Source organism: Gasterosteus aculeatus, chromosome 14, assembly GCF_964276395.1.
Source record: "Gasterosteus aculeatus chromosome 14, fGasAcu3.hap1.1, whole genome shotgun sequence".
In the NCBI taxonomy this organism is placed as follows: domain Eukaryota; kingdom Metazoa; phylum Chordata; class Actinopteri; order Perciformes; family Gasterosteidae; genus Gasterosteus; species Gasterosteus aculeatus.
In genome coordinates, this window is record NC_135702.1 from 14,478,365 (window position 1) to 14,501,436 (window position 23,072).

At 42.7% G+C, this 23,072-nt stretch overlaps 2 protein-coding genes and 1 long non-coding RNA gene across 15 annotated transcripts in view; 2 read left to right on the plus strand and 1 right to left on the minus strand.

Moving 5' to 3' along the window:
* The window catches only part of il11ra (interleukin 11 receptor subunit alpha), a 53,847-nt gene extending 35,771 nt beyond the window's left edge, over positions 1 to 18,076 (plus strand). For 4 of the 13 annotated variants that reach the window (XM_040197674.2, XM_040197675.2, XM_078088277.1 and 1 more), the window contains 10 exons: positions 3,831 to 3,897; positions 6,140 to 6,306; positions 7,226 to 7,340; positions 7,579 to 7,742; positions 8,994 to 9,157; positions 10,400 to 10,544; positions 10,906 to 11,016; positions 14,481 to 14,586; positions 14,691 to 14,770; positions 15,154 to 18,076. In XM_040197674.2, coding sequence (XP_040053608.1) covers positions 3,831 to 3,897; positions 6,140 to 6,306; positions 7,226 to 7,340; positions 7,579 to 7,742; positions 8,994 to 9,157; positions 10,400 to 10,544; positions 10,906 to 11,016; positions 14,481 to 14,586; positions 14,691 to 14,769 — 1,118 coding nt within the window. In that variant the 3' untranslated portion in view covers position 14,770; positions 15,154 to 18,076. Of the gene's footprint in view, positions 1 to 3,830; positions 3,898 to 4,822; positions 4,879 to 5,602; positions 5,663 to 6,139; positions 6,307 to 7,225; positions 7,341 to 7,578; positions 7,743 to 8,993; positions 9,158 to 10,399; positions 10,545 to 10,905; positions 11,017 to 14,480; positions 14,587 to 14,690; positions 14,771 to 15,153 lie in introns of all 13 variants that reach the window. The other 9 variants (XM_040197677.2, XM_078088282.1, XM_078088279.1 and 6 more) reach the window with 5 other exon arrangements.
* LOC144388246 (uncharacterized) lies at positions 17,721 to 19,410 on the minus strand. The gene is made up of 2 exons (XR_013452559.1): positions 19,317 to 19,410; positions 17,721 to 19,179 (listed from the first exon to the last, which is right to left on the minus strand). It is a non-coding gene; the product is annotated as an uncharacterized LOC144388246 (long non-coding RNA).
* A 240-nt stretch (positions 19,411 to 19,650) lies between these two features.
* Positions 19,651 to 22,134, plus strand: LOC144388245 (uncharacterized). The gene is made up of 5 exons (XM_078088285.1): positions 19,651 to 21,065; positions 21,204 to 21,265; positions 21,370 to 21,447; positions 21,549 to 21,655; positions 21,757 to 22,134. The coding sequence occupies exons 1-4, from the start codon at positions 20,805 to 20,807 to the stop codon at positions 21,556 to 21,558; spliced, it is 411 nt and encodes a 136-aa protein (XP_077944411.1). The 5' UTR covers positions 19,651 to 20,804; the 3' UTR covers positions 21,559 to 21,655; positions 21,757 to 22,134.
* The last annotated feature ends 938 nt before the right edge of the window (positions 22,135 to 23,072 follow it).

The following is a 23,072-nucleotide window of genomic DNA, read 5'->3' on the forward strand; positions in this document are numbered from 1 at the left end:
TACACTACAGGAAGTATTGGGGGTGCTATCGCTCCTATTGTTTACATGCAAGTAAAAGAAGAAGTTTATCAAGTTGAATGTGGGAGAATCAAAAAAGTCTGGAGTATTTGATCAGCGAACCAAACCAAAACCACTAACACTATTATGTTAAATGCAGTGTAGTAAATCGGTGAATTGTGTCTTTTTGTTTGTTCTGAATAGTTAACGTTAACCTCCACTTTGCCCTCTTCAAACACAAGATTGTAGAAAAAAATAATGTCATATCAACACAATTACGAGAGACAGCATGCTCGTCACTTGCAAAGACTTTATTGCTATTTTGAGTTACTTTTAAAACATTATTTGCACACACAATGATTGCATGACAATGCAAAAGACAATTCTAGAGTCTATTTCAGGAAACAGGAAACATTTATTGCTATAATATGTCAGACATACAAGGAATTTGACTTGGTGGTTGGCGCATAACAGCAGACAGTACGACAATGGACGACAAGACAACATAGTGCAAGGGGAATAAAATAAAATATAATGCTATGGGTCAGTAATATAAGGCTATGGGTTAGTTTAAAAATAAAGGAATAAAAGTTTAAAATATTTAAAAATAAAAAATAAAAAAGTGCACCAGCAGATTGCAGCCGATCACCCTCTCTGCACAGCGGATGACACGCCACAGCCTGCCCTTGTCCTTGGCTGTGGCTGCAGCGTACCAGACGGTGATGGAGGAGCAGCTGAAGAAATTCAACCTGCCAAAGACCATGATGGTGCACTTCTTCACGGCCATCATCAATGGCATCACTTTCTTCAGCTGCCTCAAGAACAACCTCTGCTGAGCCTTCTTTGTGATGGAGCTGATGTTCAGCTCCCACTTGAGGTCCTGGGTGATGATGGAGCCAAGGAAACGGAAGGAATCCACAGTAGTGACGGGGGAGTCACACAGGGTAATGGGGAAAGGTGGGACTCTGTTCTTCCTGAAATCCACAACCATCTCCACTGTCTTTAGAGCATTGAGCTCCAGGTTGTTCAGGCTGCACCATGACACCAGAAGGTCAGACTCCCACCTGTAGGCGGACTCATCCCCACCAGAGATCAGTCCAATGAGGGTGGTGTCATCCGCAAACTTCAGGAGCTTGACGGACTGGTGACTAGAGGTGCAGCGGTTTGTGTACAGGGAGAAGAGCAGAGAGGAGAGAACGCAGCCTTGGGGGGAACCGGTGCTGATGGTCCGGGAGGATGAGACATGTTTCCCCAGCTTCACGTGCTGCTTCCTGTCGGAGAGGAAGTCAGAGATCCACTTGCAGGTGGAGTCGGGCACGTGTAGCTGAGAGAGTTTGTCCTGCAGCAGATGATGATGTTGATGGCAGAGCTGAAGTCCACAAACAGGATCCTGGCGTAGGTTCCTGGGGAGTCCAGATGCTGGAAGATGAAGTGGGCTGTTGGCTCTGTAGGCGAACTGCAGGGGGTCCAGGAGGGGGTCAGTGAGGGTCTTCAGGTGGGACAGGACTAGCCGTTCAAAAGACTTCATGACTACAGAGGTCAGGGCGACGGGCCTGTAGTCATTAAGTCCCGTGATCCTGGGCTTCTTGGAAACAGGGATGATGGTGGGGGCTTTGAAGCAGGCTGGTACGCATGTCTCCAAGAAGATGTTGAAGATGTCAGTGAACACCGGAGACAGCTGGTCAGCACAATGCTTCAGGGTGTGGGGAGCCGTTATACATATATACATTAAAGTCACTAACCTTCCAATGATTTGAATAATCGGTCCGCTCTTTTCCTTGGCCTTGTGCTGCTTCCATGATCTCAGCCTTTGCTTATGGATAGAACTATGAAAATACAAACATGAAACCCAATAAATCTCTGGCTGTGATGTCTACATGTATCTTATCACACAGCTTTGTTCATAGAGGCCTAAGTTTTCGTTGCTCAGATACCGGACAATGCATGGTTAATAAACCATGCATTGTCCGGTATGTGACTAATTGTTACCCACACACACTGCAACAGAACTGTTTTCCATTTGCAAAAAAATAAAATGAAACACAATAGAAGTCATTGTCCTCCTTTCTGCTCGCCCCCCCCACTCAGAAACATGAATGTAGCCGCAAATCTTGTGGAGACCTTTAATGTCCCCCTCTCCCCTGTGTCTTGTTTCCCACAGCAACTAAAACAAACAACAGGAAGGTCAGTGAGTAAAAACCAAGCATTGACAAGGCCCTCCGTGACTTGAGTTTGTGTCCAATTGAATGTACGACAGTACAGAAGTAGTACAATAGATATACCAATAGAGCACATTGAATGATAACATTCCCATAAGGTTTCCCCTGCCTGATCCCCTTACCGTCAAGTCCATTTTCTAAACCAAAAATGTGACTTAGTCCCGACTTTAAAGGGGTGTCAAAAAAATTAAGGAAAAAAACAGAACAAGGCAATGCTGGAACAAATTGATTATTACTAAGCAAGGGGAAAGCAGCAGGAAGTGAGCTTGCCTTAGGGATTGATGTTGAGAATTAATGAAGGTGCGTGCGTGACACACTGTTAAAATGATGTTTTTCGACTTTTTTGTTTTTCGATCTACTGTAAATGCCAGCTTTTCCTATCACACAGCCAAGCCAAACATGCACACCCACTCTGAGATCAAGTATCAGCTGCATCAATTACTGCAGTCACCACAAGATATTTGCTCAGGCGTACACTGCGTTTACTATTTGCCTCAAACCTGCTGCGCCTCAGCAGCTGCTGAGAGTAATCAAACAGTTATTTTATTCATAGAAGCGCTGGTTCTTGACCTGTCAACTTTTACTAAAATATTTTATATTTTCAGATACATCGATGCATGTGATATCTTTGATCTCACCAAACATTCAGCAAACTTGTACCCCCTACCTATTTCTTTTAGCCAAGTACCCTCTAAGCAGTCCAAAGCCGTTTTGGTAAAAAAAAATACACAGCATTGTGCCTTCAGTGTCTGATTTCTTAAACTGTTAACACTGAAACTACACAGAGCTTTAGGTTGGTTGCCCCTCGTCATGGTAGCAGTGATTAAGGGGTAATGAGGGGGGTCGTGTGCCAGGTTCAGTCAAAGCATCCTAGTATGGGGAGAATCTGGGTTTTTAGGGTAACAAAATTTAATAACATACTGGTTTAACCCTAACCTAACCCTGATGGATGCAAATTAAAAAAAATAAAATCCATACACGTACCTTCATTTGAGAACCATTGCTCCAAAGCATTGTTGATACACATCTTCCAGCTGCGGATAGCGATTGTGCCGCCTACCAAACAAAGCCTGGTCAAAGTCTCCGGCGCAGTATTTTTCTACTATTTAACATACACGTCATTCAAAAAAGATATGCTGACATATTCATTCTCAATGCATGCAGCAGCATAATGACCACTTAGACCCCTTGCGCCTCATTGTGGGGAGCACAAATCAAAGAGCAGGATACACCCTGAGTGCCTGCGCCATGGACTTTAAACAGAGCTTTAATCTGTGTCTGGTTCTTGATACCTTCTCAAAATGCCACACTGCTTATCATGGCTAAAGAGATATTAAAGTGGTTCTGCTAATACAGCTAATACATAATGATGATGATGGAGTGTCAGAAAAATAAAACCCTTGAGCAGCTTTATACGTGGTGCCAAAGCCACCCCCGTCCCCCGACCAAGCATCGCAGGATCCCAGACCTTGTACGGTCATGTTATTGTGATACTTTGGACTGGACTGTGAATGGCGGCACTTAAATCACATTGATACACACAATGCAGACATGGTATGTCTGCGTGGTATGCAGTGTGCGCTCTAACGTTTTCTGTGATGTTCCTGTTTGCAGCGTCAGCCGTGCAGTACGGGCACATGCAGTCAAATGTGACACTGGCATGCGGGAAGTCCCAAGTCAGGTGAGGAAAGAAAACAGTTTCTTTTTTCCAAGAGATATTTACAACAGTAATGGAAGTTTGGAAGATTTCCTTTGATTAATTTATTTTCAATTTCAATTATTGAATAGGAGAAATATCAAAGATGCTGTAAGTCGGTAAACACAACACACAAATAAGATGTTATACTGTAGTTGATAGACCCTTCTAAGGGCTTTCTTACGTGTGTAGAGCCTTATGTTGTTATTCTCATGTCCTGAACATTTTCTGAACCTAGTATTGCAAGATAAACTGACATGTCTTAGTCTCCTCATGGGATTTGTTGAGGGTGACAAATTCATAGAATAAACCAGACGTTTTGTTTTAAATGACAGTTGTGAAATGCAATTAGGATGATACAATATTACTGCTTTTTAATTGGCAATCCATATTTTTTCAAAATGTATTATAAACTTTAGTAAAGTTTATAAAGTTTGAGTTTTTCTAAATGAATGTTCCTGATCATCTTAACTTAACATTTATGCACCACTTTATATTGTCTTAAACCGGTGAACCAGCCTTTCAGAAGAAATATTTTGATAAATCACAACTTTATTTTATGCATGTGTTCATTGAAAAACATACAATGGGTACGGAAAGTATTCAGACACCTTTACATTTTTCACTATTTTTTTATTGCAGCGCTTTGCTACAAGCAAACAGGTTCATTTTTTTCTCATTAATGTACACTCAGCACCCCATCTTGACAGAAGAAAAAAAAGATGAAATTTTTCAAAGTTTATAAAAAAAGAAAACCTGAAATATCACATCGTCATAAGTATTCAGACCCTTTGTTCAGTATTGAGTAGAAGCACCCTTTTGAGCTAGTACAGCCATGAGTCTTCTTGGGAATGATGCAACAAGTTTTTCACACCTGGATTTGGGGATCCTCTGCCATTCTTCCTTGCAGATCTTCTCCAGTTCCATCAGGTTGGATGGTGAACGTTGGCGGACAGCCATTTTCAGGTCTCTCCTGAGATGCTCAATTGGGTTTAGGTCAGGGCTGTGGCTGGGCCAGTCAAGAATGGTCACTCGTTTGTTATCTTAGCGGTGTGCTTAGGGTCATTGTCTTGTTGGAAGGTGAACTGTCAGCCCAGTCTGAGGTCCTGAGCACTGCGGATGAGGTTTTCTTCCAGGATATCGCTGTACTTGGCCGCATTTATCTTTCCTTCAATGGCAACCAGTCGCCCTGTCCCTCCAACTGAAAAACACCTCCATAGCATGATGCTGCCACCACCATGTTTCACTGTTGGGATTGTATCTGGCAGGTGATGAGCGGTGCCTGGTTTTCTCCACACATACCACTTAGAATTAACGCCAAAAAGTTCAATCTTGGTCTCATTAGACCAAAGAATTGTATTTCTCATAGTCTGAGAGTCCTTCATGTGTTTTTTGGCAAACTCTATGCAGGCTTTCATATGTCTTGCACTGAGAAGAGGCTTCCGTTGGTCCACTCTGCCATAAAGCCCCGACTGGTGGAGGGCTGCAGCAATAGTTGACTTTGTGGAACTTTTCTTTTGTAACCTTGGCCAGATCTGTGCCTTGCCACAATTCTGTCTCTGAGCTCCTTGGGCAGTTCCTTCAACCTCATGATACTCATTTGCTCTGATACGCACTATGAGCTGTAAGGTCTTATATAGACAGGTGTGTGCCTTTCCTAATCAAGTCCAATCAGTTTAATTAAACACAGCAGGACTCCAATGGAAGAAGTAGAACCATCTCAAGGAGGATCAGAAGAAAAGGACAGCATGTGAGTTAAATATGAGCTATTTCAGTTTTTTCATTTTTAATAAATTTGGAAAGATTTCTACATTTCTGTTTTTTCTGCTGTCAAGATGGGGTGCTGAGTGTACATTAATGAGAAATAAAATGAACTTTTTTGATTTTTAGCAAATGGCTGCAGTGAAACAAAGAGTGAAACATTTAAAGCGATCTGAATATGTTCCGTACCCACTTGACATGTTATTTCCTTTATAACTGAGACCAAACAAATGCTTTTAGGGAGTTCAGTTGAAAGTCATAATACGTACCTTGTGAAATAATAAGAACAACACAAACATCCAGGCTCCCTCATGTGGCTCAAAGGTAAAGTGCAGATTAAAATGTAAGTAAAAGACTGGAACAAATACTGACCCAATGCAGGGCCCCGTCTTTGGGAGGGGACTGCTTTAAAGAGCTCAGTCCTCGTTTAGGCTTAATAACTGGAGCTTTCTGTGTTCCCGACCAGGGTGCCTGTGACATGGCGTCTCGACCACAGCACAGTGCTGCCGTGGCACCAAGTGACCTCTGACGGGACCCTGGTGCTGCTGCACGCCGACCACTCGGCGCAAGGCAACTACAGCTGCCACGACAGCCGGGGGCTCCTCCTCTACTTCATCAGATTGCGGCTGGGCTGTGAGTGCCGTTGTGTTGTGACTCGTCCCGGCTGCGGTGCCTCTTTTGGGAGTTGCTACTCTTTTACCAGCTTTCAATCCATTTTATTTTGTGTACCCCAAAATCGAAAGCTTTGCGATCTGTACATATGCAACATCCTCTGTCCCAAAACCCTCACATCGGCACAGGAGAAACTCCTTGAGAAAAACAGAAAGAAAGCTCAGGGAGAACGGCAGAGAAGGATCCTTCTCCTGGGATGGACAGACTACAATAGATGTCATGTGTACAGAATGAACAACGTAAAAGATACATTCAATTCCTCCGACATACTATTAGTCTCTCACCATGAGCGTGCAGCCTTTTAAGAGAGTCTTTGCTGTAGAAACGTGTGTGGGTCCTTTTAGACAGTACCCCAATTCTTCCTGTTTGAGTGTAGTCTTTTGGATGAGTCAGCATAAAATCATAATGTAATCTTTCCCCTGCTTGCACATTCTCGTCTCTCTCTTCAGTTAGCCTCAACATATTCTCATCCACATCTTTCATATTAAAAAGTATGTTTCTCTCCCTCCCTTATTTTATTAATGAATGAGTTCCTTCCTAACATCAGATTCATGCTGGCATTTTTGGCTCCGACAAGGCACGTTATTCTAAGCGGCCATGATCAGATCAGCGCTGCTCAGAGGAAACCGACCCACACATGGACAAAAGCCCTCAACTTCCTGTAACTGTCTGGAACAGGAAGCGGCTCCCTTAAGTGGACTTCCTTTTACTGAGAACGGGGACTTTTTCCAAGGCACTCCTGAAATATTTTTAGTTCACAATAGGGAAGACCTGAGGAAGAGACGTAGACACATTTCAAATATTACATTTAATAGAAGCACCTTGTAAAAAGAATACTTTCTCTCTACTGACAATAAACTGTCTGACTCTCTCCTCCCAGACCCCCCTGGGAAGCTGAACGTTTCCTGCCAAGTTCCCAATCACACGCATGTTCGCTGCTCCTGGACGGAGCGGGTAAAGACCTTCCTGCCAGCAGAGTACAACGCCACCTTCAAGTGAGAGCGAGTTCCCGCGAGCCGAGCCCACATTCAAAGGGCAACGGCAAAATAGATAATACAACGCATGTGCCACAGATGTCAGGTTTTGAATCAAGTGGTATCCCGACCTTCTCTAGACATCACAACTGGCTGAGGAAACTGAAGCTTACAATATTTCCGCAGCTTTTCTGCTCACTTGAGTCGTCCGTGACCCGACGTCACGCAACACTTCGTTTTGTCTATGTTTCCTTTAAAGGGGGATAAGTCAGGATCAGAAGCCATGCGTCCTGGATGTGGCCCACAAGCACTGCGATGTGAATCATCCTTCCTTCTGGCAGACCATCCACACCTTGAGAATCACAGAGACCAATGCCCTGGGGTCCGAGACAACATCTCACAGGGTTACATTATACAAGCAATGTAAGATTACATTAAAAACACACACACATGAAAGGGAAATGTTTTTTCATTCCTGCTTTGTGGTCCACACTTCAGAGACATTTACATTATGCACGCCTTAAAAACAATACAGGGATACACAGCAGGAATCACGTCTTTAAAGAAGCTAAAAAACTAGGGGTGTAACGATTCATTTTAACAGCGATTCGATTCGAATTGCGATTCATGGTTGCCGATTCGATTTAGAACGATTTAGAACGATTTAGAAGAACGATTCGAACGATTCGATTCGATTTGATTCAGTGACTTGAAATCGATTCAGTAACTTTACTGGACAGTGCAGGCAAATTTTCTGAGATCCCTGTTGTTTCTTGTAAGGAAATCAGGTTTAAATTAATTATGGATATTATAAACAAGCAAACAACAATTAATGGCAAATGTATTAACCTTTTATTTAAATCAAGTGCCATTTTCAATGTAAACATTACACAATAATTACACAACGTTTGGATCAATTTACAGAACCCCGGATTTTCAACCACATTGTAGGGTCTTTACAGATAAACTTGGCAATTGTTACTGTGATGTTGAGTTTCGTGCTGGCGAGGCCTGAGGTGTCTGCAGAGCTGGAGTTACCGTCTGCTGCTGCAGCGGTAACGCTGATAGAGGTGCCTGACTGTCGGCGTTGTTTAATCGTATGGCGCCTTAGTAGATGGGCAGAAAGATTCGTTGTGTTTCCGTGTTTTTTTATTTGGCTTCTACATATTCTACAAACAGCGACCGACTTATTTAGAACTCCTATGTGTTTGCAAAAACTAAAATGTTTCCACACGCTGGATTGATAAGTTGGTTTGTAAATGTCTTGCTTGCAGTCGTCTCCTCCATGCTGTGTTTTGTTGTTGTTCAGAGTTTCGCGCGGCTGCCGCTGCGTACTGATGACGTCACAGACAGGCAGACTGAATCGAGTAACGGTTAACGTGTCTAAAGTGCTAAAAAACAAACAAACAAACACACGGCCATACTGTTTTTGTACTTAAATCCAATGTGCAGTTTCCAAGTATCGATACAATCGATTATGTACCATTTCAATCGATTTGTAATCGATATATGTCATCCGGAATGCCGATTTGCGGAGCACGGATCGATTCAGTTGGATCGCAAGAATATATATCGATCAATCAATTCAGTTAATGAATCGTTACACCCCTATAAAAAACGGGTTCACTTTCCCACAAGCTAAATGTCTTTTTCTCTCTCTGTCCTTGTTTGCAGTGCAACCGAACCCTCCGCAGTCTCTGATGGTGGAGGCCCTAAAGGGCCACCCGAAGAGACTGATTGTTTCATGGGACTACCCTGTCTCCTGGCCGCTGGATGATGCTTTCCCTCTCATATTTCACATCAGATACAAGCCAAATGGCTCCATGTACTGGTCAGAGGTCAGTAAGCTTCATTTCAGTGCAGTCTGGATTTAACATCTCGACACACAAATGCGCTGTATACAGGTTGTTTTAAAGACATTTAAAGTTTAAAGCTAAACGTCATACACATGTTTTCACTTTTTTGTGGTTGGTTACAAAGAAAAAATCTAATATGGGGCTGTAGCTATAAAAAAGAATGATGCCTCTATGCTACTGCAGATTTAAAAGATATTAAAGGGCATATCGTCTGCCCATTTTACCCCAAGTTGATGTGGTTCTTGGGGTCTTGATGAAATGTCTGTAACATACTTTGGTCAAAATGATCATGTAAAACAGCACCCTTTTTACGCTGTCAAAAACAGCCCTCCACATAGTGACCTGTTTTGAGCGCCTATTCCTTTAAATGCTAATGAACCAACTCCCCCCTCTCCCCTCTGTGCGAATCTGTGCAGCCGACCACAGCGCATCTTGAGGGCTCCATTTGCTTCATGCTAGTTATTCCAAGTGTATCCGAGGTTTCCAAAACCAAGTGAATTGCTTTGGCAAATATCGTATCGTAGCAACCCTGTTCAGGAGTGTGTGTGTATGTGTGTGTGTTAGTTTTGCATGTCACGTCATCCCCTTCACTCTGGGCAATCATGGGGAATTACTGCACTGGCCAGTAATTGGGGGAGATCAGGGGAGGCGTTCCCATTCCTGTGTTGTGGTCTAATTAGGTACGAATTAGGTAGAAGAGTAAGTAATTACAGCTTATAGAGATAGCGTGTCTTCTCACTGTGTTCCTGAAAAAGAATAAGAGGATTCCTGCCCGCACAGCCTTCCGCCTCTGTGTTGTGAGTGAGCCACTACACCAAAGACGCTACAGTATCTTTATTGAGTGTAAGGGAGCAGGGGGATGAGATGGGGGGGGGGATTCACATTTCATTTTGACGAGAGAATGATAAGGAAGTCACTCAAGCATGACTTTTCTGACGTACAAGAACCAAAGCAAATTGTGGGATTTTGAGAATTTTCCAGAGTTTTGGGGTCGGTAGACATGCCAAATTATCGTGTAGAAGCACTAAAAAAGTGGAATTTTCATAATGATATTTTTTATCCAAATGTTTATGCCAATCAAATTTTGTTATATGATGGTTAGATAATAAATTGCTAAATTGAGTCATTTAAGAAGAAAAAAACATTAAGATCTTGTCCGTATCAGATGGAGAGGTTATCTCATGTTAACCCACAAGAAATCCCTTCTCTTTCGCCATCAAACAGGTTTTGTCCTTGGAGAGTCCCGTTGTCATAACTGACGCCCTCGCTGGTCACCTCCACCAGGTTCAGATCCAAGCCAGAGACGACTTGATCTCTGACAGCAAGTGGAGTGAATGGAGTCCCCTGCTTCTGGTCAGGCCTTGGGAAGGTCAGCGAATATTTGAAAACAATGTCCAGGTCTACGTCCGGATTCTGTTTGTTTTTGCAGCACATTAAAAAGCCTCAAACATGGAGAAAAGTGCTCCACAGAGTGAGGACATTTTAAAATCATAATGGACCAACATCACAATGAAACTCAATAAAACTGTCACCTTGCTTGGGGGTCATATGAATTATTTTCTGAGGTTTCATGAACCAAAAGCTTAGATCTCATTAAATAATAAAGCAAAAGATGAATCTAAAAAATAATCTGCACATTCCTTGTTACTAACTAGAATACATTACTTAAAGTGTGTGTGTGTGTGTGTGTGTGTGTGTGTGTGTGTGTGTGTGTGTGTGTGTTGTGTTAGCAGTCTACTCCACAACTGAATCTCCAGAGGAGCTCCAGCCAGAGGAAACCTTTGCAGACAATTTGTTCCCCTTCAGTACCAAACCGGAAATATCAACCCCAAAGTCACACAGTAAGTCAGGTTATTCATATACATCAAGTCATTTTGGGGGCTTTTCTGCCTTCATCTGGCAGCTCGGCTGAGGACTGCAGGGGCAGAGGGGAGTATTTGGGTCAGATTCAAACCCAGGCTGCTGCGTTTTGGAATTTCAAATGATATATCAGTGATTGTATTCCAGTGTAACACCAATACTATAGTGTATTTATGTTGTAACTAAACAGAGGTACAATTACTGACTTTCCTTTTTCTTATTTATAAGCAATTGTTCTTGCTGATGCTCAAAGTAAATGTCCCACTGCTACTACACTGCTATCTCATCTAATGTGTTTACTACCGCTGTTGTCATAGTCTTCCAGAAAGGAAAAGCACAGGCTGAAACCTGTGTCATAATATTAAAGACCAAAACATTCATCATCTAATTTTAAGGTAGAATTATTAACACAAGTTGAGTTGATCAAAGGTCGCTCCTCTTAAATTGTACCTGCGGGGTATTAAGTTCTCTCCCTGGATGAAAATGTGAGTGCAGAGTAGCTCACATGGACAGGGGTGAAAATTAAATGACATATACAATGTTTATATACTATATTAGTGTGCATTTGTAAGCATGTGCCAGCTAATGGAGCCAAATCCAGGTCAAAAGTTTTGTTCATTTGAAAAACAAATGCGAACCTGAAAGTTTAGGTTTTGGTCTTGAATCCGATCCGAAGCTGGTGAATATTTTGCCAACTCAGACGCCATCGCATGGATGCTGCGCTGCGTTCACAGTTGTTTGTGTAAAGGTTTATAAAGGCTGGCGCATGCTCGTCGTGTCGACGCACTCGTTTCAATTCATGGTTCTAAAAGGCTTGGAGTAACGTTTTTTGTCGAAGACGACCTAGAGAGTCACGTCTTTGTGTGTGGAAGTCGTTGGTTTGTTTATTTATTTATCATAGACTTTATTGCCCCGTGCATCGCCACTGCTGCTTTTTATTGCGGACATATTTGTCCCGTATTTTCCTCCCCAACTTTGTGCACCCCTTGACCGGCAAACCGACGTTTGTGGAGATCTCCCTCCATGAATCGGAGGCCATCCACGCGTCCTTATAGTCCGCCAATCACGGGTTGTAGAAGTCGTCACATGTACGGATTTCTTCCGACAAAAGCTCTTCAATCTGATTAATTCTCTCGCAAAAAATCTTCGTTTTAATAATGGCGGTATTGTGCTGGAAACTGGAAAGGATGTACCGTATTTTCCGCACTATACAACGCACCAGATTAAAAGGCGCACCTTCAATGAATGACCTATTTTAGAAAAAATTTCATACATAGGGCGCACCGGATTATAAAACGCATAAAATACTGCAGTCAAGCGTTTTACTTGGTTTTACCTTGGAAATGGTGATATTTGGAGGATAATTATCGTGCACCTGGCAACATTGAGATCAGTCGACCAATTACTGTTCTCTCTACAGTCAAAGCTCGCGCAAGAAGGTGAAACGTAAGGGAGACACCGTTTCCAACACTTAAGGGCGGAATAACTAGTTTGTGAAAGACCCAGAGAAACACAAATATCCAACGAAGCAAAATCACGGACGTTTTTGGAATCCCTGCCGGACACATTTTTGGGTCTCAAAAAGAGGACATGTCCGGGGAAAAGAGGACGTCTGGTCACCCTAACTGTTAGTAAGCACAGTATCGGTGGTTACTGACTACGGTAGCCGTAATGCTGCAAGCGGTGCGGCTTTGTAGTTTACCAGTCGTACTGAAACATATTATTGGTTTTTCATACTGAAACATTTTGACAGAGTGCCTTGAGCGCCGTGTACAACCAGTGTGGATCAACCAATTGATCCATATATAAAGAAAATTTAAGGCTTTTAAGTGCGCCTTATAGTGCGGAAAATACGGTAGTTAGCAGACCAATCACAGCCTTGCGGGCTGCAGGAGGTTTGCGTAGCTTTTGACGCTAGTCTAGAAAAATGGGTCGACGCACGCAAGGAGCGGTGAAAAGGCACGCAAGGGACGCTTCCGTCTGTGTGTCCTTGCGTCTCTCTGAAAACGCAAAAGCATAAACTAGGCTTAAGTGGGAAACTTCAGAGATTCATGTGTTGCTTCATTCAGAATGCTTCATTCTGAGATAGTTGATTGGTCTTATTCTGCGATTCATGGCAAGTAGGATCCAAAACAGCTGGCTAAACAAACTTTGTCTCTGGCGTCAATGGTTTTACATCCAATCTTAAATATAGTGAAAAGAAAGTGTGTTGAAGTGTCGCGTGCCTAGGTCCCCTGAAGGCAATGCGGTTGAGGAACCTGTCACTCATGATTACACGTCCCTCCCAGTTGATGCCCCGCCCCCTACGCCACATCAGGGTCAAAAGTCTGAATGTGAAAAAAAATTAATCCGAACGTGAAAAGAAAGATCTAAAAGTGAAAATATAACTTTTGAATCTGAAAATATAAAATTTGTGTACTTATTTTTTATTTTGAATACATGCAAGAGCAAAACCTAAACTTCCAGGTTCACATTTGTTTTTCAAATGAACAAAACTTTTGACCTGGATTTGGCTCCATACCAGCTGTACAGTATTCAGTATTAGTCCGTGACAAAAGTCCTGTCGCTTGGGTACAAGTTGACCTTAAGTGCCCCTCAAATATATTTGTAATCAAGAAATGGCTAATTTCAGTCCCAACAGCTTTTGAAATAATGTTTTGGTTCCAAACAAAACTCAACATCATTGAGCATGTCTGGGGTAGAATGAAAGCGGAAGCCTGGAAGACAAAACCAAAGAATCTTGATGAACTCTGGGAGGCAAGACTGCTATTCCTGATCATCAATAAATTGTATGAATCTTTGTCGAATCGCATGGATGCAGTCCTTCAAGCTCATGGAAGTCATAGAAGATATTAAATATTGATCTCATAACATATTTTTGTGTTTAGTAAGTAAATTATTTGTTCATATTTCACATCACTCTCTGTAGGCGACAAAACTTTTGTCTTGCCAGAATCTGACCTTTCTGTGTTCATTAAATGATCAATCTTTTTTCAGTGAAGCAAATTTGGAAGGGATTTGGCTTTCATATGAGCCATTTCTAAAACCAATGGATTATGGTGTGTGTGCGTCATTCACTGTGTCCGTGCTTTTTTTCCTTTTTGTTGTTGTTTCGTTTCACTTTTTCAACAACATCGGCACTAGAGTTGTTTTTTCACTCTCTCGATGATCTCTGAAGTGCATGTTTGTCTGAAAGCTGTAATAGTAAATATAAAATGAACTTCTGGCCGGGAGTAATAAAATCCAAGAACACATAGAGACAGAGATGAAAAAAATAATCCTAGAAATGTCTATTCACAACACAAAACAGCAATCTGCAATCTGAACTGTGTCTTATTCCATTTTATTTCTTAATTACTTTATATTGTGTATGTCTCTCTCTCTCTCTCTCTCTGTATCCTCCACTTGTTGTGTTGACCCTCCATGGTTTTGTCTTCCCATTCAGATTCTGTACATCCTGAGGATGAAGGTAATTTGGGTTTCGTGATTCTACTGGTTATGCTCTCTGTGGTCATCCTCACCATCGTCCTTTCCCTTATCTTTGTCGTGTGGTAAGACAGACAAACAGACACAAACATCCCACATCCGTGTGGCCTCTCTGAGTTCTTTTTTTCCCAAAGCATGGCATTTCAAATATTTTTTACATTTTTTACAGGGTGAGACAGAGGCGGCATGATCATATAACCAAACAGGAACTCACCTCTATGGTCAAGATGAAGTCCATGCCAATCTAACGTGAGATAATCATCTTTTTTCTTCCCGTTGTGCGTCACATTGAATTTGTCTTGTTGCCCACAGGTTGTGAATATATTGAGTTCTCACCGATGGCCGCACATATGTTCTTAGTTAAGCTTTTACAACATATAGTTTTAGACCTATGCATGGCGACTAGCCTCCGCCGTTCGGATTGTCAGCGCTCCTGCCCTCCCTCGACCGTTATGGTCTGGCCCACGATCGGTCGAAGTGGGCTGCATCTGCAGTTTGAGACAGTCAACAGTGTGGTTAAACGCCTCACACACACTTATTATAAGTATCACATTAACTTATTTTATGTTCTCTCTCCTCACCTCTACCTTCCCCTCTCCCCATATCTCTCATCTGCTCCTCTCCTCGGGTAGATTTCAAGCGTCCTTTTCAGCCCGTTCTAGGGCTGTAGCAAGCTGACCGTCCCTATTCAACAACATTAACCAGAATGCATCTGCCACGATTCAAGGCAGGGATAAACCCATGCAGGCAACGGTGTGCAGAAGTATAATTTCACCAAATAAAAAACCTGACTGACTGAGTTTAGTAACAAACAACGCTGCTTAAGGCCGACCGACTCCTCCCCCTATTTTTGAGAGGAGCAACATTTCTTGAACTTTTAATGAACATGTAAGAACAGGAAGTGCAGAGGTTTATGGAGAGGGGAAGGTTTTGTTTTCTTTCTTCTTCTCTCCCACCAAGAAATTCACACACTTTATTCTTCTAGATTCATGTAATGTTATGAGTGGAGCAGTGGATTAATGTCCGTTATTACACAGACTGACTGACTCAATTCTGTGAAGGAAGCATAACCGCCAGTCTCTCTGTATGAGTGTGTGTGCATCTGATGCCAAAGCAGCAACTATGGGCATTAATGGTCTCAGCTGATGACCTGAGGGGCTGGACATGGAGCATATGGTCCAGTGTGGGTCATTATTTCATTACAACAAGTGATTATATGTTGCATAATATACATGTTTTGTCTGACTGACATCTTTAGTACAGTTCTGTCTTTTGCCATACCTCTTTGTATCCATCCACTACTACTGAATGTCTGTGAAAGACCCACATGGAGGGAAGGAGAGATACGGGCCTTTCACAAACCATCAGCATTATAACTCACATAGATACTAAATTAGCAGTAGTAAAAGAGTATACTAAACTTTAGATATTCAGCACACCTGTCTAAAATCCAAACAACCCCTACTAGCTTATTTCTTGGTCTGTGTCATCCAATAATTTCAGTATTATTAAATAAAGTTTACACACACATACACACAACTTTTTACAGAGCCATTTTCCTGCCTGTAGGGTGCTGACGGGTGTCTTTGGAACCAAAACCCACACTGATGTCACAGCCTTTACCTTTGTGGTTTGCACATAGTTGCAATGGTCATTTATAGGCATGTTTGTGTCCACAGTATGACTATAGCTTCATCAAACTATTGTTACCAATATAAATTGATCCATGGGAAATATGGTCAGCGTGTCACTGACCTCATGGGTGTTTCTAGCTGCACCGCTAGCTTTGACTTAGCTTTGAGGGTGAGTGGGCTTTCACAGTCACTGCTCCCGGCCTTTTCTCTCAGTTCACTTCTCTTGTGTGTCGCATCGGAACAGCTGGAGAAAACTTAATGCTCTCTGGCGTCTAGTCCTCACTGCAAGAAAGGCCTGAAATACCTTTGTTGAAGAGTATATGTGGTTTAGTTTTGTTAACCAAGTGTCCTGTCTGCAGCTGATGTGAGGGGTTCTACTACTCGCATTGACAAATAAGATTTTCTCTGTGTCATCAGTCTGGTGGTGTTGCATTTCTGCAAATTTGCTGAAAAAAATTTAAATTAAAAAGTATCTAAAATAACTAAATATACTTAAATATAAGTAAGTACTTTTCATGTTGTGTTGCTATGTTTTCCATAATACGTCAATATTTTGTTAGTCAATTAAATCTTGTTATTAACTATTTGATTGACTGATTAATTCATTGATTAAAAGAATACAAGGTGCATGAAACCTTTTCCAGTTTGAACTGTGTGTTCTCAAAAGCTAGCTCCACATATTATGCATGGTTCCAGGCTTTAAAAAATCCTTTCATGTATGTCATCATAATATATGTTAAAAGAAGTATGATTAAGGCATGGGTTCACAGACATTGTGTTATTAGACAAATTAGCTGTTGATTGTAATTTTGCAGATCAAAAACATAATTTGGGATGGGTTTCACAATTGGATTCTATTATAAAATAATAATTATAATATAATTATAAATTCCAATTGTGTAACCCATTAGACAAATGATGTTTTTTATTTAATTGAAAAATTACGTTAAAATATTTTTGTACAAGAAATCTAAACAGAAGAACTGACAACACAATTCAGTTCATGATCAAAATATGTGTTACTGTACTATAAGTGTACAGGCAAAGTGTTAAATTAGTACAATACTAATTACGTCTTGTCCCAACTTTCACTTTAACCCCCCCACAGTGATCCTGGAGACATTCAGAGATCTTAAACTTTGTTTGAATTGGAGGCAAATTTGTAAGATAATAAGAGTCAAATTATTCGTGCAATTCGCTGCATTATAAAATTGTTAATGGCTTAGCCAGTAATGGATGTTGGGGTTTTTTAATCACTATATTACCTCGTATATTCACCAATAATTTCTTTAAATGCAAGTCAGTCCAAATAACTTGTATATTGAATTTTTTTTCCCATTCTTTACTATGGCTTTGTAACACACTGAGCATTTTAACTAGTCACACAATTGAACTTAAATGCAAAATAATGGTGGCAATTTTTCATAATTGCTGGGTTTCACCGGTAACAAAGTTTGTATCTTTCAAATCGGAACAATAAAATAAAAGTGAGAAAGACATTTTAAAAATGTTATTTCTAATGATACATTTTTTAGTCACATGGGATATAACCCCTCCATCAGACTGAATCGTGTGGGCAATGTGCAGCGTTCGGGGATTTCCCTGTATTCATGGCTCAAAGTGATTTGTTTCTTGTCTCCATGGAGTGTTATCATGAATTCCTATCTTTATGTTTCATAGTAGTTGTGTTTTAGGTTTTTGTGGAAAATTTTGTGGTATTCTCGGTTTGTCTATGTTCCTCTGCAGTATGTGATGAAAGTTGGAGCCTTTTGTTTTTAGTTCTCAAAGCTCAAATTACACTCAGGCATCCATTCTCATGTACATTATATTTGTTTCCCTTTACGTGTATGACAAATATCAGTATACGTTTTTCTTTTTCTTCCTTTACTTGTATTTGTGAAATAAATACTATTTTATCATACTTTTAGTATCAGGGGTCGGAGTTTTTTCTGCCTTTTTTTATTGGTTGACCAATAGGGGTGTAACAATTCATTCACTGAATCGATTAATCGATTTATATTCCTGCGATCCAACTGAAAATCATTTTCATTGGTGCTTTTCTTTATGCAGAATATGCGAGCTCTCCCGGCGTCTCGCTCTCTCGCCCACTCTCCGCTACTGCATTTTAAAACCACAATATAAACAGTTAGTGTGCAATCAGCTGAGCTGAGGCCAATTGCCTCCACCGTTCCCTGAGCCACTCCCTTCTCCGTCCCCTCTGCAGCCGAGCCAAACCACGCCCACCAGCTCGTCGACCCGGGGCATTGGGTAGGCATCGAACCGTGACACGTCATTCACCCTGCCGCCCCTGTCAGACCGCACCACCTTGTAGTCGACGTCCCCCACCTGCCGTGTGACCTCGAAGGGCCCTTGCCGCTTGGCTAGGAGTTTAGGAGGGTCAAGCCAGTGGTCCCAATTACGTTCGTCAGTAATAAATTTACGGATCATAGACTTCAGAGTCTTATTCATGCGTTCCACCAGCCCATCCGCCTGTGGGTGATACACCCTCGTACGAATGCACATAATGCCCAGTAACCCGTAAAGTTCTCTCAGTGTGCGCGACATGAACGAGGTGCCCTGGTCAGTCAGAATCTCCTTAGGGATTCCATCTCGGAAGATGACCTGAAACAGAGCCTGCGCGACTGTTACGTTCTGACTCCCCAGGAGGGGAGTGGGATTCACGCCACTTCCCGAGGACGTCCTGTGACCAGTAAACGGGTATGGCGTCGTAGGTGCAAGAAAACAAACATCACCTGAAGTTGGGGTAAGCAGGCTTTTATTTAAGCGCTGTTAACAGGGGAAATGAGGAGGGCTGGCGGTACCAAAGCAAAGAAAAGAACAAAATGCCTCCCACCCCCTTCCCTATCTCCCAACGAAAACCACTAACTGGCACACTAACAAGGCACCCTAACCAAACTTACAGTAGGTGGCCCAGCCAGGTGTAGCTAGTGTTGTTAGACAGGAGAGTAACCCTACGTGCAGGTATGTAAACTCCGGAGCAGGGCTAAACTACTCCTCATCCCCCTGTAAGAAAAAGAACAAAAGAAAAAAACAATTAATTGAATACACAGTACAGAAAATCACCAGAACTAATAACTACCCCACCATACACCAGCACTCTCATACACACAACCAGTGACACCCACCCGGGTGAAACAAACAGAAGGGCATGATGGGATTGGAGATGAGTGGAAACAGCTGAACCGGGTAACGAGAGTGGGTGGAGCCAAGATGAACGGAGATCATGGATGATCAGGACCACCTGTATGACCGGACACACACACACGCACACGAAACAGAACACATACCTATACACAGAACAGGGGACGTAACAGCGAGGCTCTTTGCAGAGATATTGCGCAACGGCACTGCCTCCGGATAACGCGTTGCGTAATCCACGAGAACTAACACAAAGCGATATCCGCGCGCGCTACGGTGAAACGGCCCGATGAGGTCCCTACCGATCCGCTCGAAAGGAACCTCCACCAACGGCAGAGGACGCAACGTCGCCCTCGGAATGGCCGAAGCGTTCACTAACTGACACTCCGGGCAGGACGCGCACTGGCGGCGCACGTCCCCCAATAAAATCGGGTCATTATCCGGTCTAGTGTTTTCTCGTATCCCATTTTGACCATTTGTCAAATTACTGTGTACGCCATTAGCAATGGCAAATGTTATGTAAAAAAGATACACAAAATAACTTCTTTAAAAAAATTGTTTTAATCAAGGTAAAATGAGCATTCCATGCAAACAACATTTGAATCAGCATGAGGGGTCTGCAGAGATCACAGTCTCCTAGAGATCAACTACAGTGCATAGTGGCAGGACTACAGTGACCTTTTCTTTGGTCTTACTTAAATGCACAGAGGATGTATTAACCACACATCTTCTAGCAATGCGCTCAACTGGCAGAAATGATGCTGGGTATGACGTGTCTGTTCCCTGCAAGCCCCAAACTTCTATTGGCTTTCCATAAAAATGTCTGTCCGGGTGGGGATGAAGCCAGGAAACGTGTGCACGAACATGTTTAAATGCCGTACCCTTTGACACAACATTAACAACTATAAACTGCTTTATAATGGCTGGTCGTAGTTCTGCTAGAGGGTCAAGGACGGGTTCCTCAAAACTGTTAGTGTTTCCACACCACTTAGCATGAACACATGCTGACCTTTCTGCTCTGCATCTGTCGATTGAGTAAGTTACATTCATATATGTTACCCGGTTACATGTCATGGCAAAACATTCCACCTCAGTGACACAAGGGTACATCTGATGATACATTGTCAACATTGCATGTATGTCAGACTCATCCAAGATTGTCTGGTGGAATGGAGAAAGAGGCACCACTGTACAGTTTTCTAGGGAAAGTCGTTCTGCTGACACCAAAACACTGCTTTACATAAAGCATATCAGCTGTTTCAAAGTCCCAACCATTTGTCTTCCTAAAATACTGGTCCTTCCGTATAACAATAACCTCATATGTGATTGGAGGACCCTTAGACTCCTCGTCCAATCACGTGTGAGGTCATAGGCATGACTGATACAGCAGTACTTGCAAGACGAGCATACAAACAGACACGTGTGTGTTACTATATTCAGAAGAACTGTATCTCCAGTTTCTTTGTTTTGTTTTTGCTGGTTCGTGAATAATGGCTGGACGACGTCTCGCCTTCAACTCCTCTCCGCGGTCAGCAACTTTCGGCCAGTCCACAGACAGACGAGAAGAAACTGCTGAATGCTCTCAGTGGATTGTCTCGTCAACTCCAACAACAAACTGCCGATATCAACGAGCGGTTCGCTCCACTGGAGCGTTCGGGACTCTCCAGGTTTCTGTCCATGGAGGAGAAGTCGGCGGCTCTGGAGGAACTGACTCAAAGAAGAGGAGACGGGCGCACAATCCCACGATAGCGGTAAGAATACGTTCGATGACTGCAAGCTAAGCTAAAAGTAGCGTAGCCTAAAACGAAAGCTAAGAGTAGCCTAGTAGCCTTACAAGTGAGCAGAAACAGCTTTATTAAAGTGTATTTTCTTTGCCGTGTCGTTTACAGGAAGCGGTGCGCCGTCTTCACAACTCCGAGATGATTTACAGGCGCTACGAACCGGAGCAAGGGTAAGATTTAAAGAATATGCTTTCATTCTGCGGTATAAGGAAATATACACGTATAGATACCATAGGATGGATACCGATCATAACTGTACATTTTGTTTTCACAGACTAATCTCGCCTCATAATGAGGCGGTGACCTCGTATTTGCTCCGGGAAAAGTCCAGATTTAGACGACGTCATTGTGTGTAAGTGACACTGTTTACTGTTTCTCCTTCCTTGTTAAATGTTACTGTGACTTGCGTTTGGTTTTTTTTATTCATACCACAGTCATTTAATTGTTTTCCAGCCGCCTGTGAGACGTATTTTGAGACGGTACGCAGGAGCTTTAGGTTCAGCCGGAACACTCATTGCGGGCGGAAGCTGCGAAGGATTCAGCGCGGAGTCGAGCGAAGGGTAGAAGAAAGAGTTTATTTGCTGACTTTTTTTCAGGTGCATTGATAGATGTGTTGTGTCCGTACGCATCGCACAGTACTGATACATTGTTGTTTTTACAGCTGCTGGAATCGAGACAAAGTGTGCTGGCTAATGACGAGGTGGAACTCTGGAAATCCGCCACCGTAGAGCTCACGTCAGACGGAGAGGATGGCGTTGTTGGCGGGGTCTCGGGGTGGATTGTACGGTCGCCGCCATTTCTGAGTCAGTCCCGGTTAGAGGCGACTCAGAAATACAGAGCCCCGCACACGAGGCGCCTGCACAACAGACCTGCCTCGGAAAACACGGCGCCAGTGACGGTGTACAACCCCGAGGAGGCAAACGGACAGTTTACTGAGCTGTAGTTTTTAAACCGCCGTTACCCAAGTGTGGGCAGATCCTCACTTTGTATGTAGTTGTTGTTTGTGTGTTGTTAATAAAGCTCTTTCTTTGCATAAAAATGTGGCAAATGTTCATTTTCTCTATAAATTCATTGATGTCCTGGTCGGTATCCTAATAATAGTGTAGTAGCCTACATAGGATAACAATGAAATTAATATACAGCATAATATGAATATATAAATATATATATAAATAAAATGAGGTGGGTGACCAATAGCGACAGATCTGCCAACCAATCACGAGTGACTGAAAGTTGTGGTTTCATCCAATCATGAACAAGCAAACTCAAGCCTGGTCTGCCCAGGTGTGGTTTTGTTGCCAATCACGAGTGATTTTATTTTGTGGTTTCATCCAATACCCCTGCGCCAATACCCCTGCGCCACGATGACGGGCGCCGGGTCGTCGTGGCACAGGGGTTAGAGAAGGTGTGCTGGTGTGCTGGGAAGCACAAGGTTGTTGGTTCGAGTCCAGGCTGCCCCATGTTCCATGTCGAAGTGTCCCTGAGCAAGATACCTAACCCCTAATTGCTCCCCGGGCAAAAATGTGAAAAAGCCATGGGTTTAAAGTGTAATGTAAGTCGCTTTGGATAAAAGCGTCTGCTAAATGACCTGTAATGTAATGTAATGTAATGTAATGTAATAAGGAGTAAGGATATTCAAGCCCGCTCCGCTCGGCCACCCGCGGTTTCGCTGCATTCATATGCTAATTAGGGCCATTCGCACCTCCGCCAGCTCTCCACATACATCATGGTTCATTTCCAACAATTTGTGGCACAGACAAACGCGACGTGCGCGGGTTGCAAATTGTCGGAAATTAGGGAGATTTCCGGGCATTTACGGGGACGAAAATCTCACTTTTCATGCAGTGCCTGTTGGCTCTGTAGGCGAACTGCAGGGTGTTCGGTGAGGGACTTCAGGTGGGTCAGGACTAGCCGTTCAAAAGACTTCATGACTACAGAGGTCAGGGCGACAGGCCTGTAGTCATTGAGTCCTGTGAT